The following is a 19,388-nucleotide window of genomic DNA, read 5'->3' on the forward strand; positions in this document are numbered from 1 at the left end:
AATTTGTGGAATAAATACTAAGTTTGCAAATAAATGCTTAAGTTTAAATTTTGGCTAATAAAATTTAAGTTATATTTATACTTCAAATTAATCTAATTTTTTTTTTTTTTGAAACAAAATTAATCTAGTTTGTATGTATTTTAATGTAAAGAACAAACTCTACACTGAGTATTAGTCATTAATTTTTTTAAGGCTAATTAGTAATTTTTTCTCCTGAATTTTGACATGTAGTAAATCGTGCTCCTTGAATTTTTTTTGCCGTTAAAAATTACTCCCGAACTATTGAGATTGTTAAATTTAAAGACTTTTGTCTAATTTCATTTAATTTACTATTTCAGTGATTGTTTATGTACTACACTATGCTCCTCAGACTTTGATATCTACCAAATCATGCCCCTCAAACTTTGAAATGTACTAAATCATGCCCCTTGAACTTTCATCCATGTTAGAATTTTTTTACTAAAATTAGACAAAAATCTTTAAATTTAACAATCTTAATAGTTCATGGGAAATTTTTAACAGCAAAAAAAGTTCAGGGGGCACGATTTAGTACATGTCAAAGTTGAGGGAGAAAAATTACTAATTAGCCTTTTTTAAAATGAATATCTTCTCTTGTCTCTTTTTTAAGAATGGAATTATTCTTGATATTGAAGATAATTTCCAAACACAACAGTACAGCCCTCTTGCTGCATCTGTTTGTCTCTACAAATTGATATCACCTTAAAATCTTCCAACTTCTCTCCAAACTCGCTCACCATGTCTGCTTACTACTATGTCTCTCTACTCTACTCTACATCACTCATGCAATGATGCAAATACAAAATCACATAGAAAGTAACCATTGAACTATAGCCTTTCTTGTTTTGATGTCAAGATGAGAAGCAATCTCATAGTAGCTTAAGTGACAAGTAAACATAGAGGCTGCATTAGCCAAAAAAGAACTTGCTCGGTCGATGAGTAGCCAAACAACGAGTTTAAGGTCTTTAAGAAAGCGAATTTGGGCCTCAAATAGCTTTCGAAAGGTTTTTACAGGTTCAGGAGACTTTTCTTTTTTATTTTTTACTTGAAAAACTTCTGAAAATTTCATTAATTAGAGAACAATGGTGATCACATGAGGCATCTGTTGAAATAATTGTCCAAATATCAAATGACATCTTTGCCCTCACCGAACTTAACTAACTTAACCAACTGTTAGTTAAGACAGTTGGGGTTCGGGCTTTGTAAACCACTGATGCAACATCAGCATTTAAGGGGCTATTCTTTCACACTGCAGAGTAGAATCTTGAAGAAGAATTACACAGTGAGAAAGAGAGAATTTTAGGTTGATTGAGAGTTGTCTTGAGTGCTGAAAACTGGTGTGACATTGTCCCTTTGATCACTGCCATTAGAGAAGGAAATTACAGAAGCATTGCTTCATAGTGTATGTAATTTTGTATCAGTTGTAATCCTTCTTTTGAAGCTCAATCAATAAAATTCTCATAGCCATAGTTGTGGCTGTTTCTGGTCGAGGATGTAGGCAAGTCATCTTGCTCGAACCTCGTAAAATTCATTGTGTTCTTTATGTTTTATTGCACATGTTTTCTGGTTTAAACATTACTGCATAGCTCTGCATTTGTCATAGTTGGTTTTCATTGATCTTACTTGTTCTACATTTGTTCTTGCTGAGGTATTGTTTTCACAACAATTGGTATCAGAGCTCAGGTTTCTTGCTGCAAGAACTGAATCAAGAAAGTAATCTATGGCTTCCGCACGGTTTGAAGTAGACAAATTCAATGGAGCCAATGACTTTGTTTGTGGAGAATAAAGATGAAAGCTTTTACGGTTCATCGAGTGTATCAAGCCATTGATAAAGAAGAATTGAAGGAATTGGGAGATGACAAGAAGAAGATTAAAGAAATTGAAACAAAGGCTCATAGTGCAATCTTGCTGAGTTTGGGAGATGAAGTGCTGAGAGAGGTATCCAATGAAGAAACAGCTCTGGGGTTATGGGAAAAGTTGGCATCAATATATCTGAAGAAGTCACTTGCCAACAAACTATACAAAAAGAAACGTATACACTTTCAAGATGGAAGACTCGAAAGAACTCAGAAAACACCTTGATGAGATCAATCGAATCATCCTAGACCTTAGCAACATTGGAGTGAAAATAGAAGATGAAGATCAGATCTTGTTGCTCGATCGCCTTTAAGACCTATGAACACTTTGTTGACACGATTCTATATGGCAAAGAAACATTGACCATGACAGAGGTCAAGGCTGCACTCAACTCAAAGGAAATCCAGAAAAGAAATGATGAAAGAATTGATGGCATAGCAGATAGTTTGTTTGTGAAAACCAGAAGTAACTCAAGAGATTTCAGAAGTGGACAAAACAAAACTAATCACAAGAACAATCAAAACAAAGGACACAGTTCAGGATTCAAATCCAAAGCAAAATCTAAACAAGGAAAGCAGTGCTATTACTGCAAGAAAGAAGGACATTTCAGAGATGAATGTAGGGCACTCAAGGCAAAATTAGAGAGAGAAAAGGGACAAGAAAGAGGAGCTGCAGGGATTGTTTTTGATGGCTATGAGTCTGCAGAAGCTCTAGTTGTGACAAGTCAAGAATCTGGTTGTGAATGGATTCTTGACTCAGGGTGTTCATTTCACATGACACCAAGGAAGGAACTGTTAAGTGACTTCAAGAAGATTGAAGGTAGTTCAGTTCTACTAGGAGACAACAAAGCTTGTAAGATCTCAGGGATGGGAAGTGTACTGATCAAGATGAATGATGGTCAGATCAAGCTCATACAGGAAGTCAAGTATGTCCCTGAACTAAAGAGAAATTTACTTTCAATTAGTGAACTTGTATCTAAGGGCTGCACTGTGAAGATAGATGGTTCAATGAAAGTAATGAAGGGTACTAGAATAGTAATGAAGGGAGACATTAAAAATGGAATTTACTATCTACAAGGAAAGACAGTTGTGGGAAAATCGAATCTAGTTGTCAAAAGTAGCAATAGGGACAACACAAGACTATGGCACATGAGACTAGGTCATGTTAGTGAGAGAGGTCTCTATGAATTGGAGAAACAAGGAATTCTCAAAGGCAAACTTGACAAGGAACTAGAATTCTGTGAAGAATGTGTGTATGGTAAGTGCAGCAGAGTGAAATTCACTCCAGGAATACACACAACCAAGGACAAGCTGGACTATGTGCACTCTGATCTCTGGGGTGCTTCAAGAACTAAGACAATTGGAGGTGCTAGCTATTTCATGAGCATCATTGATGACTACACTAGAAGAGTTTGGGTTTTTCTGCTCAAAACTAAGGATGAAGCATTTCAGACTTTTGTCAACTGGAAGAAAGTAATTGAAAACCAGACAGGAAGGAAGATTAAGAAACTAAGAACAGATAATGGGTTGGAATATTGCTCAGATCAGTTCACAAAGTTTTGTCAAGACAATAGTATTGCTAGACACAAAACTGTTGTGAAAACACCACAACAAAATGGGATTGCTGAGAAAATGAACAGGACATTGCTTGAGAGGGAGAGATGTATGCTAAAGGGTGCTGGTTTAGACAAGAAATTTTGGGGAGAGGCACTGCAAACAGCATGCTACCTCATTAATAGATGCCCTTCAACAACACTAAGGTTTAAAACTCCTCAAGAGTTTTGGACAGGTGAAGTGCCTAGATATGATCATCTCAAGGTTTTTGGCTGCACTGCATTTGCTCATATCAAACAAGACAAACTAGAACCTAGAGCCATCAAATGTTTGTTCTTGGGTTACCCTGATGGTGTCAAGTGTTATAAACTGTGGTGCCTAGAAGATGGACACAAGAAGTGTTTCATTAGCAGAGATGTGGTGTTTAAGGAACATGAAATGGAAATGAAACTTACCAATACAGAGAGCAACCATGAACAACAAAGTGTTGAATTTCAGACAGACTAGGAGAATACAGAAGTTGCAGATCAGGTGGATACATCTGCAACACAAAGAAAACACAGCACTGAAGAAGAATTAAGGGAAGAACAATCATCTTCTGAGATTCAAGAGTATCAACTGGTCAGAGATAGAGTTAGAAGAGAAGTAAGACCACCAGAAAGATTTGGATATGCTGACTGCATTGCTTTTGCACTTGCAGCAGCTGAAGAAATCGAAAACAGTGAACCTACCACCTATACAGAAGGCATCCTTTGGAAAGAATAGAAAGAAATGGCTTGGTGCCATTAATGATGAAATGGGATCACTAGAAAGAAACAAAACATGGATCAGAATACCTAGACCTAAAGGACAGAGAGTAATAGGCTGCAAATGGATATTCAGACACAAAGAAGGGCTGCCTGGTGAAGAAATCAGATACAAAGCAAGGTTAGTTGCAAAGGGGTTCAATCAGAGAGAAGGAATTGACTATAATGACATTTTCTCTCCTGTGGTAAAACAAACTTCCATTAGAATCATGATGGCTAAGGTTGCTATGTTTGATCTTGAAATGGACCAAATGGATGTAAAGACAACATTCTTACATGGAAGTTTAGAAGAGAAAATCTACATGGAAGAGCCTGAGGGATTTAAGAATATGGAAACTGATCAAGTTTGTTTACTACAAAAGTCTCTATATGGCCTGAAGCAGGCACCAAGACAATGGAATCTTAGATTCCATGAATTCATGCTGCAAATAGAATTCACAAGAAGTGAATATGACCCCTGTGTTTACTTCAACAAGACTCCTATATGGTTATTACTCTATGTGGATGACATCTTGATAATTGGAAAAGATAGAAAGGCTATTGACTTACTAAAAGAACAACTCAGCTCTGAATTCGAAATGAAGAACCTTGGTGAAGCCAAAAGAATACTCGGGATAGATATCAAGAGACAAAGACCTGGTTTTGTTTTCTAATCTCAAGAAGGATACATTCAGAAAATTATTGACAAGTTTTGCATGAGTGAGGCCAAGACAGTCACTACACCTCTTGCCTCACACTTCAAACTTGCTCAAAATCAAGCACCGACTAATGAAGAAGGCAATTTGTACATGGACAATGTACCCTATGCTTCCTGTGTTGGAAGCTTAATGTACTGTATGGTCTGTACCAGACCAGACTTGGCCTATGCATTAAGCATGGTAAGCAGATTTATATCTGATCCAGGCAAGACACATTGGGAGGCTGTGAAGTGGATTCTAAGGTACCTAAAGGGAACATCTAATGTTGGTTTGCTGTACAGAGACAATGGAAAATTTGAAACTGAGATTGCAGGGTATGTTGACTCAGACTATGCAGGGAGTATTGACACCAGAAGGTCTATCACTGGTTATGCATTTACAACTTTTGGTGGATGTATTAGTTGGAAATCGAATCTACAGAAGGTGGTGGCTCTATCCACCACAGAAGCAGAATATATGGCTGCTACTGAAGCCATTAAAGAGGCAATCTGGTTAAGAGGCTTCACTGAAGAACTTGGTTTCAAAGGAGAAGACATCACTGTCCATTGTGATAATCAAAGTGCTATTCACTTAATGAAGAATCCCATGTACCATGAAAGGTCCAAGCATATAGATATCAAGCTTCATTTTATTAGAGAAGTGATTGCAAGGAAAGAAATACAGATTAAGAAGATTGGAACAAAAGAAAACCCTGCTGACATGCTAACCAAGTATGTTCCTCAAGCAAAGTTCGGACTTTGTCTGAATTTGCTTAGCATTCTCACTGCCTGAGATTGCTCAAGTCCAGAATAGCTGCAACTCATCTCTATGCCTCTGATCATTTGATATATGTCCAAGGTGGATAATTGTTGAAATAATTGTCCAAATATCAAATGACATCTTTGCCCTCACCGAACTTAACTAACTTAACCAACTGTTAGTTAAGACAGTTGGGGTTCGGGCTTTGTAAACCACTGATGCAACATCAACATTTAAGGGGCTATTCTTTCACACTGCAGAGTAGAATCTTGGAGAAGAATTACACAGTGAGAAAGAGAGAATTTTAGGTTGATTGAGAGTTGTCTTGAGTGCTGAAAACTGGTGTGACATTGTCCCTTTGATCACTGCCATTAGAGAAGGAAATTACAGAAGCATTGCTTCATAGTGTATGTAATTTTGTATCAGTTGTAATCCTTCTTTTGAAGCTCAATCAATAAAATTCTCATAGCCATAGTTGTGGCTGTTTCTGGCCGAGGATGTAGGCAAGTCATCTTGCTCGAACCTCGTAAAATTCATTGTGTTCTTTATGTTTTATTGCACATGTTTTCTGGTTTAAACATTACTGCATAGCTCTGCATTTGTCATAGTTGGTTTTCATTGATCTTACTTGTTCTACATTTGTTCTTGCTGAGGTATTGTTTTCACAACAGCATCATCTCCCAAAAATTAACAAAACCAGAACAAGGATAAGTTAGGTCCCATTTTGCAAGAGCATGGGCAGCTCTATTATATTCTCGATCCAAACTACATTACATCCAGTGCTATCAAGTACAGAGAGAAGTTTGGCATAGGAAGAAGCAACAGACCAATTTACTGCATACCTATTAAAAACAGCTAGAAAAAGAGTCTGACATTGAGCTCTTCAACAACCTTGACACTGTGAAGCAAAGCCTGGAGCTCACCAGCCACAGGAACTCGACTGCTCACAACCACTCCAACTGTCGTTTCTTGATCACCTATAGCTACATCAAGAAAGATTTGGACACTTTTAGGACTTTGGATCCCAACAACTCGCCTGGAATTTCTCTCCCCGCCAAAAATCTGACTCACTTCTTTCTAGTAACCTTTAAGGCCTTGAACATAAGTCGAGTTGTTAGGCTGCAATGAATGAGCCGCTACTGACATGTGATAGTCTTAGGATTGAGATGTTGAGTTGAGACAAGCTTTGTCTAATGGCACAACCATTAATGAGATGTTTTGGCTAAGAGAACTTTATTTATACAGTGAGATTGTTGAGAAAATGAGTTTTTTTGTTCTCTCTTCTTTGCCATCACAAAATTTAGTGTTCTCAAGTACATATGGCACAACCATTTTTATTTCACTTTCCTTATAACCAAATGATTAATTTTTTATGATACTTTAGTTTAATTGTCAAATATAATTATATTGTTTTTAAGATCTTTAGGATCAGAAAAATTACAATGCTTCACTCACTTTCTAGGAAGACAGATAAAACTTTTACAAGATGTTTCAAAAATTTAATGCCTTAATTGTCTTGATTCATAAAACCATGTTAAATTTTTTCTAACAAGTAGTTTGCAAGAACTAACTAACATCAAAGCCTTGTTGTACCACTGGTGAGAATTTTCTTCCATTTAATATTCTGATTTCTTCATCTGTTGTTTTATCATTTAAACGGAGTTGTGCAATTGTTTTGGTCATGAATTTTCTGTGTTTATTTCTCAATGAACATGTGCTTCTTATAGTGGAGCAGCATGATCTTCACCACGAGAGATCGGAACCACGCTAGAATTCTCCGGTCGTTGCCTGGAGGTCAGAACCTGATATGAGCTGCTAGTTGAATTGTGTATATGACAAAAAGAAGCTTGAACAAAGCCTGATTCTGAGATTGATGCATTGCATTCATGAAAGCCACAATTATGGCATGACAAAGAACTAGTTCAGATTCTGAGATTTCAACATTGGATAAAACTTAATAGAAGCTCTTGCAAAAATTATAAATAACTAATTACTAACGTAAAATCATAATAAGTAACATTGAGAGGATTGCTCTCTAAATAGAGCAGAAAACATAAAATAATTTAAATTTTAAATACTAATCCATTTTTATTGACTAACATTTAAAATGAAAATAATTAAATAAAAACATGAGTATTCATTTCTAAAGCAGTATTGTAGCACAAACACAAAACACGGTTTGTATTTGTTTATGAAAGAAAAATAGCAAAAGAATAAGATAAAATCACATTCCAATTTGTATAATTGAAATCTCTTAAGCCCATTTTCTGAAAATGTAATGTTGGGTCTTATACATTAGATTATATCTGATCTGAACCAGTTTGTTTGAAAATTTAGCTACCCATTCAAAATATAACTAGAAATATGCATAGGAAGTCTAGTTATAAACATATAGATGTTCCTATAGAAAAACTGAAAACGAAGTCAAATCTTCTTATAAAGTACCCTTCAAAAGATTGGAGACTTTTTTTTCTCTTTCTGATATAATAATATGATACTAATTATCTACAGAAGCGCACATGAGATTAGATCAGCAGGCAGAGTAAGGGGTCCTTGAAAGTTGGATGAGACTCAGAAGGCTTCCATTTATATTTTGCTCTTGCACCATTATAAGTTACTTATTGCTCACTTTTATAGGTGCCCAGCTAAGTTTCCTCAGGTTTAACAGGAGCATTTGCTAGGTCCAGAATCTCCATTTTGCTCTTGATCAAACCAGTGTTCCTGGAAGTAAAATCTACTTTGTCCAAGTCTTCTGAAATCCCAAGGTAACCATATAAGATATTTTCCTCCAACTTTCCTCCTTCAATCTCTGTTTCACCATTAACGCTGACTGTGCCATTGTTTGAAGTAGCTAACTCGAATTCTGATCTCCCACGCTTACATTCCATGAAGAACTTGTGAAGCTTCTCTGCATCTCCCAGTCCAGTAAAAGTCCCCAAAAACTTTACCACCATGACACTTTGGTCAATAGGCTTCCCTAGGCAAACTTTGATTCGTCCCCTGATCAAACCCTTTCCTGCAATTCAATTAATATACTTTTACAGTAGAGTTCTATAAAAAAGATATTATAAAGAATTTTTTTTATAAATTACTGTTTTCTCTTTCCTACTATTACTATATTTTAGGAAAGACGACTTTTAGTAATGATCATGTACTAATGAATGTATGCATATAAATGTATATAAAGAGTCATAAATGAAATTCGAAATTCGATCTAGTCACGTTCGTATTAACTGTTGCAGAGTTCTAATGATCGAGATTTTAAATGGATTGACTAAGTGTTCCCTAAAAACTGTTTCTTCTTTAATACTAAAACCACTCACCTCTTATGAAGGCTTCAAGTGCATCAACGGTTACAACCTTCCATTTCTCAGGGTTATTGTCCCAAAAGGTAATGTTGTGGATGATAATGACAGGAGGCCAAATAATTAAATCCTCCTTCTGGGATAAGGCTTCCGACTTGGGCAGTATCTGGGGAGCCCACGTAACTGTCTCATCAGGAATAACAGTGCTCCATCCCAACAAAACACAAATAGCTTTGTGAAGACCCAGGTGCTCTGCTCTCAACCCAGCCTTGTGAGACATATAAGCATGTGTTACCAAACGCCGAGTGTCCATGAACTCCTTTGAGCCACTATAACAACACAATTGAGCAAGGGGTATGTCATGTGTTTTTAAATATGAAGATTCTAGAACTCATAACACACAAAGCATTAATTTAAATATATATGCAACACAACCAATAAAAATGTAACATTGCATCTCACAAGATTCATAATGATAGTTTCGGAAAGAAATAAAAACATAGTGTATGATGCAAGAATAAAACCAGAATTATGCAACTTGACTATTTCATATAAAAACAGTATGCACTATAGCATGTCTTTATAAAGAGCACATGAGAAAAGATACGCAAAGGAGATGGCATTCAGATATGATTATCGTTACAGATAGAATGAGAATGGTATTCAGTTATAAAGCCATCACAGAAAAGGTGAAAATGGTAGCAAATGAAATAACACGGCTGTGAGGAGAACCAATTCAAACTAAGCAGCTATAAAAGGCGCAAAATATTCCTAGCACGGTTTTGTTGGCCACGTTTTGTGACTTTTTTATTGAAGTTATCACCACATCAATAGGGCACCGAACACTCAAGTTTAACTTTCCTAGTTTCAATCAATCCTCTACAAGGACAAGCAGTAAAATAAATTTCAAGTTGCACCAACCGGTCTTTAAATGCCAAGCACTAGAAACACCAGCACATATTCTTAGCAATCCAAACATATAGTCATTTCTATAAGTAATTGCATCTGTTTAACAATCGAAAAAAACAGCTTACAGCCCAGCCCCTATACATAATAATCTTCTGTGCAAACTACTTTAGTCTATAGATTAGATGGTCCCAATACCCATAACATTACCCACTTCACAACCCCTATACATATTAATCTTCTGTGCAATCTACTTTGCTCTATAGATTAAATGATACCATACCTATTAAACTACCCACTTTAATATATCTTCATACCATGAATTATAAACTTAACTCTACAAACTACAAATAAAAGTCCCATTCTATAATCTTAGTTTACTTGAAAGCATGCCTAAACCCAAATAATGAAAATACTTGCCCCACTTTAAACAAATAACATCACTAGAAAGAAAACAGACCTTCTTCCACATACAATGCAGAACAAACTACCAGCTCTCCCGTCTTCCCTGTATCTTTTCTGCACGGATGTGTTCACATTCAACTTTTTAGCATACTTCAGAAACGCTTCGTGTACCAGTTGCTTAAATTCCTCAGAGTCCTCATTGGGCTCAGATTCTTCGGGGGCCACCCAATCTTCAGATGGATTACCATCGTTGTCTTTGTCTTCATAGTATCCATCATTTCTTTTCCAAAATTTCTGTTGTCTGTTAATATGATTTTTCCTATCATATTGGTAGGAGTTATAATGGCTTGAATAACCTGGTCTTCGATGACTCTTTATTTGTCGACCATAATTTTTATAGTATCCAGTTGACTGTTTTCGTGCATGTGGCAACTCCTGAGATGAGTACCACTCATCCGATACAAAATCTTCAGTATGGTTTGGTCCTTCATAATTCCTCTGAGACCTCCTATAGCCATTATTCTGAAATTCAGTTGTTCTGGGGGTATATAAATCACTCATCTCTTCGCTGATCCACTCTTCATTGGTTTCGTGTAGATCCTGAAACTGTCTGGCTGTGTACAATTTACCTGAAGTGGTAGTTCTAGAATTATAAGTGCTTACATCTTCCTGAATATCATATCTTCTTTTTACCATTCTATCTTGTGATTTATACATTCCAGGTTCATCCCTCCGATTATAAATTGCATGTTCATTCTGCACTCTTGCATTATATCTACGGTCATCCCTCCTATTCTGCACTCGTGCATTGAATAGTCTATGCTCACCCCCAACATTTTGTCCCCTCGCATTATATATTGCATGTTCATTTTGCACTCTTGCATTATGTCTATGCACTTCAGCCTCATATTCAGCCTCATCGCTCACATTCTGCACTCTTGCATTATGCATACGCATTTCAGTATCATATTCACCTTCATCCCTCACATTCTGTACTCTTGCATTATGCCTATGCATTTCAGCCTCATATTCACCTTCATCCCTCACATTGTGCACTCTTGCTTTATGCATACGCATGTCAGTCTCATATTCACCTTCATCCCTCACATTCTGTAGTCTTGCATTATGCCTATGCATTTCAGCTTCATATTCACCTTCATTCCTCACACTCTGCACTCTTGCATTATGCCTATGCATTTCAGTCTCATATTCACCTTCATCCCTAACATTCTGCACTCTTGCACTATGCCTATGCATTTCAGTCTCATATTCAGCCTCATCCCTCACTTTCTGAACCCTTGCATTATATACAAGGTCATCCCTCGCGTTCTGCACCCTTGGATTATAAACATTAACATCCCTCATATTCTGCACTCTTGCATTATGCCTATTGATGTCATTCTCATATTTAGGGACAGGTGTACGAATCAACCTTTCCTCTTGAAACTGTGGACCTGCATCACTCCCAAAACCATAATCTATTTGATGACCTTTAGATGCACCCAAATGCAAAATTTCACGATCTTGAGAACCTGTCCTGCCAGCCTCAATATGAGTAAATCCAGAACTCAAGTATCCTCTACCCTGCTTGGATATATGTGATCTTCTTCTCATGTCAATGTAGTCTGGATCTGAGTGTTTCTCTAAAGCAGGATTGTAGCTAGCCATGCCCTTTCTAAGATATCCACGAGGATCATCAATATTATCATTCCTGTCTATGGCAGGGCGTGCAATACTAGGCCTTGACGTATCTCTATGATCATAAATAATTTGAGCACGACTATAGTCTGGGTCACCTCGTGGAGACATCATTTTACGGAACTCATCATCTGGATATCCATGATCATCTACTTTTTCATGTGATTTGGTGAAAATGTAGTTCTCATCAGGACTACACGCTCTCCGGTAAAATATTTGATTTCTCTGAACCCCTTCAGGGTCTCTTGACAAATCTAAAATTGGTCTTTCCTTATAACCACTCAAACCTACGGCTTCAGTGAGCTTTGTGCTACCTTTTAGTTCATTTGTATGGCCATCTTGATAAGCCAGGAACTCATTCCTGGATGTTCCCAAAGAGGAGCTTGCAAGTCTCTTGGAATTTGATCCTTGCCTTGTTACGTAGGAGGCATCCCCTGTATGTAACGCAGGCTTGTCTTCGTCTTTATAGGATTGGGTTACTGGTAATCTATTCAAATTTATAGAGTCCCGGTACTGATGTCTTTCAAGCTCAAAATGTTGTTGAGGGTCCATAGTACGTGAATAGGATGGCAAGTGACCACTAGCATCCCCATACACTGATGAACGACCAAGATTTTTTTGAGGTGAACAATACGACCCTGCTTCCATAGAGTCTTCTACAACCACTGACTTTTGACTTAATGACCGATGTTTATCACCTGCTGACAAACTGATATTACTGAATTCATCTTTACTATAGCTAGGATCACTATGTTCGTACCCATAAACGCGCCTAGCATGTAAATCAGCACTATCATTATTCAAATTTACATTTGAAGGCTCGATCAATTCACTTCTCTGCCGCAACTCAGAAGTTGAAGGGGTTGGCGAATATTTTTGAGGTATACCAACCCCATCATCAAAGTGAGGCCTTTTCCGAGGATCTCCTCCAGAAACCATGGCCTGGGGCGATCTCGACCGGATCCGAGCAGTCCTCCCACGATCCAAATTAGGCCAACCATGGTCCCTCCTTTCAATAGAAGTTCTTTGAATCACAGCTGCATCCTGTGGCAACCCATGAGGGCTGACACTCCTCTGTGACCAAAGGGGAGGAGGAGGAGGCGGCGGCGGCTCACGTCGATCAACTTGCTCATACGAATCTGGAGGAACCAATTCCAATCGCTGATGATCGCGTAATAATCTTGGGTCAGAAGGTTGCTTAACGAAACCTTCAGTACTCCGATAATCCATTATATCTACAAAACCCTTAATTCTCTTTCTGCTTATCAAACAATGAATACCTTCAATTTCACTTGACGTTCCAGGCAATTGCACTTGACGTTCCAGGCAATTTCTCAACAAGATCGCTCAAAACAAAAACAAAAAAAGAAAAAAGAGAGAGATAATCTTAACAAAGAGTTACAAAAAACCCTAAAATCCCAAAGATCTAAAAAAATCCTTTTAAGGTGCATAAACCCCTAGCCCTAAAAACACTGTAATAATTCAGATGAGATCAGAGGAAGGAGAGGAGAGCACCATGAAAAGACAACAATTATGGAAACCCATGGAAGAGAAGGATTTTCAACAAACCTTGTGGAGAGAATCCATGAACGATTACGATAGATGTGAAAGTTGAGAGCTGTTATTCGGCAGAGAAAGGAAAAGAGAAGGAGAAGTGATAATTGGAACTTTTTTTGATCTGAGATTATTTAGAAATTTGGGTGAAACTTCTGAGTATATTACTACTGTGTTTGTGTTTGTGTGTCTGTGGAGTGAGTATAATTGAAATTAAAAACTCTTTCTTTTTTTTTTCATAAAAAAAAAACTCATCTTTTTTTATTTTAATAATTGAAATTAAAAAGGTACGGCCTTGGCGTGGGGGAACGGGTTTCTTTCTTTAATTACTTTTTATCGCTTCAAAAAAACTTTTATTACCTATTTTTTCTTGGTTCTTCCGTCGCTTGATCTCAACCGTTCGTTGAATAATATTTTATTTGTTGGGCAATATTTTTTTGGGTAAATACTATTTTGAACCATCTGTTTTGCAAAAATTATTAATTGGACTCTGTATTTTATTAAATGATAAAATGGACCCTTTATTTTCTAAAATAGTAAAAATAGGACCCTGAGCTTAATTTTTTACAACTTTTTTTTAATACAACCAACTTGAAGACAATACTTAATACGAATAGATACAAAAAATGTAAACAGTTTTGTCATAGCACTTTTAGATCGGATTATAATTAAACTTTATTTTGACAAAAAATCAATTCAGGGTCCTATTTGTACTATTTTAAAAAATACAGGGTCCATTTTGTCATTTAACAAAACACAGGGTCCAATTAGTAACTTTTGCAAAACAGAGTGTCCAAAATGGTATTTACCCTATTTTTTTCTTTCTTTTTATGTATAAACTTAAAAAAATTAAAAATTAAAAATTAAAAAAAAAATTAAGACTGGATCTAAAACAAATACAGTAAAATCTCTATTTAAGAATACTCTATTCAAGAATAACCTCTAAATTGTAATTAGTTATACATTTTCTAAGTCCCGTATTAACAAAATATACCTCTATATAAGAATAATACATCTTAATAAAATATATACATGTATTATGTAAATTTATTAGTATACCTCTATATAAGAATAATTACATCTTAATAAAATATATACATGTGTTATGTAAATTTATTTATGTAAAATTAATAATTTTATTTTAAATTATAATACATGTATGAAATTATATTTACTCTAAAATATTTCTATTATGATATAATATTAATGATTATTTATTGTTATTATTGTCAAATTGATATTTTTTTTGGTTTTTTAATTTTTTTTATGGTGTAACTCTATTTAGTTATAACATCCCAATTAGAATATAATTTACTTGGTCCCAAATGTATTCTTAGATAGAGATTCTACTGTAATGGTTGTTTCAGCGAGTGAGATATTTCTATATTTAGATGAATAATTTATATTATTATGCATGAGAAGTATTTTATATTATTAAATAAAAAGTGAACTAAGGCTTAGGCAATATGTAAGGTGCATGTGTGTTAGGGTCTTGATATCCAATAGTGAGTTATGTTATTGTGCATTGTATATTTAATAGCTTCAATCAAAAAATAAATAAAAAGTGTTTTTTTTTAAAAAAAAATAATAAAATAATAAGTGTATATTGTTAATTATATTTTTTTTTACTCAATTAATCAAGATACTTAAATAATTTGTATGTATAAAATATGTATTATATTTATTTTCAAATATATTTATGTATTATGGTTTAACAAAAATATATATAATTATGTATTAAATATGATAGCTCGATAATTTAAATAAAATACCTTAATATAATTTTAAAAGAATTATTTAATTTGTGGTCATAGGCCTAATTTGTGGTAAATACAATGTCCCAATTTCAAATTCTTTCTAAAATCAATAAAATTATTTAATTTACAATTCTTGTATTTTTTAGTGACGTGACAAAATGTATTGTTACTAAGATTTGTTGGTATTTTTAAAATGAATTTAAAATTTTAAGTATATTTGAAAAAAGAGGTGAAGTCCAATATGGGCTCAACTGATAATCAATGCTGGCAATTGAAGAGGCCAATATTAACGTGCATTTTTCTTTCAAGGCATTCAAAAATGTTGACCATCATAATAAATAAATGGACATAAATTTATCTATTTCCAAAGGATATTAAATATGTTGATGAATTTGGTCTTAATTTATAGAGAAATTCTAAAGGGTATTCATAGTGCAATTAATATTGAATTTCTTTTTTTTTTTTAATTTAATAAATATTATAGAGATTTACTAACTAATTATAAGACCACATAGAAATCCTAGGCACTTCCAATGGTAGGCAACACAACACTCATAAGTGACATCTTTTTTTATAAAAATTACTCTAATAGTGAGCAACTTTAAAAATTTCTCGTTATGATCCCACAAACCACTTTTTAATTAAATTTTATAATTATATCTTCTCTAAAAAATTGATTGGTGATAAAATAATTTTTTAAAATAAATAATGCTACATGATCATTGCTTATTTTAATAATGTTCATAAAATTAGTTTGAAATATTGATCAAAATGCACATGTGCCACAAATACCACTCTATGGGCAAGTCCATTTGAGATGCTCAAACAATGCTCTAATCTATATTCCATTGTTTTCTTTTTTCCAACTTCCTAGTATATAGGAGAAGAGTTTTTTTTTTGTCCTTTTTTTAGAGAGAAAGTATAAAGCAAAAGAGTTAGGAATTTGGTTATATACCATTGAAAATATATTTTTCAAAAATATCACTATATACCATTTTTTTTGGTTAGATAATAAAAAGAGAGGAAATTACACTCTATACTCTTTTTATGTTGTCCTATTTTGTTTTTATTCTCTTTTTTAAAGTCTATTATTTTTACCTATTTTTTTAAACATTGAACCAATTTTGCCCCTGTCACTTTAAGATACTCTCTACGTGACTCTCTTATGTCAGGCTATATTGAGTACAATACAAATAAAAATAGGTATGTTTCAATTAAATATAAAATTAGAGGTAAATTTGATCAATTAATTAATAAAAGTGGTATTTTTCAACTTACCCGATAAAAAGAGCAATTAAATTTTGAGGAAATTACACTCTATACCCTTTTTATATTGTCATCTTTCATTTTTACCCTCTTTTTTAAAGTCTATCATTTTTACCTCTTTTTTTTAAACATTGTACCAATTTTGCCCCTGCCACTTCAAGATACTCTCCATGTGACTCTCTTATGTCAGGGTATTTTGAGTACAATACATATAAAAAGAGGTATATTTCAAATAAATATAAATTAGAGGCAAATTTGATTAATTGATTAATAAAAAAGGCATTTTTCAACTTACCCCTTAAATTTTTTGGCCCAAACGGGCGGACGCTGGCTATGCCCATCCATTTAGTCTAAGCCAGCGTACCAGTCGTCCATAGGAGAAATCTCAGTGAACGCATTCCACCTTTTTTCCTGGTAAAATCTCTCTCTCTCTCTTAGTTTGTTTCTGAATTCATCTTTCTTTTCTTCATGTTGTTGAATTTATCATACATCTACTTTCTTTTAAATTTTGGGTGAAATGGAGTTACTTTTTTTTTCTTTTTTCTTTTTCCGGGCAGTGAGAAAATTGCTCTTTTTTCTTTGATTTTAATTAGGTTTCTTCCATGTAGTTTGTTAGTATGATCAACTCAGCGAAACATGCAAGTAATGATAGTTGTGTTTTTATTTTGTTTTGGAATTAGGGCATGATTTTGGGAGACAGATTATAACTTATCATTCAACAAATTTTCTTCCTCGATACTTGGTGTGATAATTTCACTTTTGCTTGAAAAAAGTGGAGAATGTGATACATGGTATCGATGATAATAATATTCGATATAGTTGGCTTGGGGATTGAGTAATATGTTTTGAGCTTTCTGGACCTTGGTAATAATTATGTTTATTGATTATTTGTTAGTACAACTCCCTCGTAGTCGTAGCTAAAGTGTTTGGCTACTGAGAAATTGAAGTTGAAAAATGAAGTAAATGACGTTAATCCAATCAGTGATACATTTGTGTTTATTTGTCAAATCAAATTTTGGGCTGATTGGTTTTGCATTGCCTTATGTGAACCAAAACTTGAAAATATTGCCCACAATTTCTTCTAAAAGGGTTTTCTGTTATCTTTCTTTAGTCTTAATTAATATTGCTTGGTTATCAATAAGAAATGCTATTCAAGTGTTTATGGTTTTGGGTTTGTTTTCTGTGTTTGTTGTTCTTGTTGGTATTTGTAATTGGGCGTATTCCTTTCATGGGTTATTGGGTAGTGTGTAATTATCTAAGAACCAACTGTAAATTGTTTATTTGTTGCATATGGACATTGGTTTGTGTTGTTTCGTCAATTTCTATTTCAGTTGGTTGGGAATGTTCAGCTTCAATATTGTGTTTTTGTTTTAAAAAGCAGGAAACCTGTAAAAAAAATACCAATTAAGCAGGGGAATCTAATTTATATCTCTCTCATTGATTATTTTGACTTGTTATTCAATGAAAGTAACTGTATTTTGACTATGATATCTGTTTAGTTGTTGAGAAAGTGTGAAAACAAGTAATCTGAAGTGTCAATGTTAAATTTCCTGTATGCATCAGATAAAGTGAGTGTCTAGTGTGGTTCACAGAAACAACTGATTACTGAGGGAGTCTGGTCTATCCACACCCAAAGTACCATCTTACCCTAAAAATCTCGATCAGAAAATACTCTCAAGGATGGCAGAGTTTCTTTTTGAAGATGTTTTCAAGATTGATCGACTGAACCCCGATGGGAAGAAGTTTGACAAAGTCACTAGAATAGAGGCAAAGAGTGAGAAGTTTGATATGTTCATGCACCTAGATGTGAACACAGAAGTGTACCCACTGAAGGAAGGTGAGAAATTTTCAATGGCGTTGAGCCCCACACTGAATGAGGATGGAACACCTGACAGTGCCTACTTCACTCCAAGCAATCGCAAGACACTTGCCGATAACTATGAATATGTCATGCAAGGGAAGCTGTTCAAGATTTCTGAAGGTAAAGGACATCATGGTAAGGCAGAGATAGATGCTTCATTTGGCGGGCTGTTGATGATGATGAAGGGTGATCCATCTTATTTCAAGAAGTATGAACTTGATCAGAGGCTATTTCTCCTCATGAGGAAGGTGTAAAATTCAGTAGTTTAAGATAATGGTCTCTTGGAATGAATAGTTGAACTTGGTTCGCTTTTGTTTCTTCTCCTAAGAAAGGTGTAAAACTTGTTTATGCCAAAGTTTCTGTTTGTGCTGTATGAAAAGTTTAAGCTGGTGACATATTGAGTAATGGCTTCATTCTCTTACTCACATTTAATGTTAATTAAAAGCAATATCCTCTTTTAAGTGCCTTTTTAGTGTCATAAGATTATTGTACATCTCACTAGTCTATTGACTAACTCAATTACTCACTAGATTAACCTCAACTAGGTTGTAAAGAAAACTGGAGGAGTTTACATTGAGCATGGGATTTAGGAAAGAAGCAAAAGTAGATGGGAAAACTAATTTTGTTGGACTTTTATGGGAATGTTTCTATTCTATTGAGGAAGACTAATTAGTTAAATGTATGTATGTGAAAATAATGTCATATACATGAAACAAACATCTTGGATTTTTTTAATAAAAATGTGAAACTGAGCAATTATATGATAATTGGGTTTTATGGGATGGAGATTTCTAAAATTTGATTTATCTTTGAATTGGATCGAGTAAAATATTAGGCCAAATATTATGAAAAAATTGACATGGAGCAATATAACATAAGTGGAATTTGACAAGAAGCAGTATGACATTAGTGGAATCGACCTTGCAGTGGAAAATTTACTACATCTACCCCACTAATTGGTAAAAG

The 19,388-nt window shown here is 34.6% G+C and overlaps 3 protein-coding genes across 5 annotated transcripts; 2 read left to right on the forward strand and 1 right to left on the reverse strand.

Moving 5' to 3' along the window:
• The first annotated feature begins 4,929 nt into the window (after positions 1–4,929).
• On the forward strand, positions 4,930–5,703 carry LOC133033856 (secreted RxLR effector protein 161-like). Its single transcript, XM_061108897.1, has one exon. It carries the CDS (start codon positions 4,930–4,932, stop codon positions 5,701–5,703), a length of 774 nt encoding a protein of 257 aa, XP_060964880.1.
• Positions 5,704–7,914: 2,211 nt separating this feature from the next.
• On the reverse strand, positions 7,915–13,783 carry LOC115706138 (uncharacterized). The gene is made up of 3 exons (XM_030633674.2): positions 10,342–13,783; positions 8,994–9,304; positions 7,915–8,686 (listed from the first exon to the last, which is right to left on the reverse strand). Exons 1-3 carry the CDS (start codon positions 13,212–13,214, stop codon positions 8,316–8,318), a joined length of 3,555 nt encoding a protein of 1,184 aa, XP_030489534.2. The 5' UTR covers positions 13,215–13,783; the 3' UTR covers positions 7,915–8,315.
• A 3,039-nt stretch (positions 13,784–16,822) lies between these two features.
• Positions 16,823–18,888, forward strand: LOC115706725 (DNA-directed RNA polymerases II and V subunit 8A). Of its 3 annotated transcripts, XM_061107859.1 has the most exons (3): positions 16,878–16,975; positions 17,242–17,352; positions 18,125–18,888. In XM_061107859.1, the coding sequence occupies exon 3, from the start codon at positions 18,242–18,244 to the stop codon at positions 18,674–18,676; it is 435 nt and encodes a 144-aa protein (XP_060963842.1). In that variant the 5' UTR covers positions 16,878–16,975; positions 17,242–17,352; positions 18,125–18,241; the 3' UTR covers positions 18,677–18,888. The 3 variants fall into 3 exon arrangements, with proteins under 3 accessions (XP_060963835.1, XP_060963842.1, XP_030490306.1); XM_061107852.1 differs by lacking the exon at positions 17,242–17,352 and having other exon boundaries at positions 16,823–16,975; XM_030634446.2 differs by having other exon boundaries at positions 16,891–16,975; positions 17,242–18,888.
• The last annotated feature ends 500 nt before the right edge of the window (positions 18,889–19,388 follow it).

This window comes from Cannabis sativa, chromosome 1, assembly GCF_029168945.1.
Source record: "Cannabis sativa cultivar Pink pepper isolate KNU-18-1 chromosome 1, ASM2916894v1, whole genome shotgun sequence".
NCBI lineage: Eukaryota > Viridiplantae > Streptophyta > Magnoliopsida > Rosales > Cannabaceae > Cannabis > Cannabis sativa.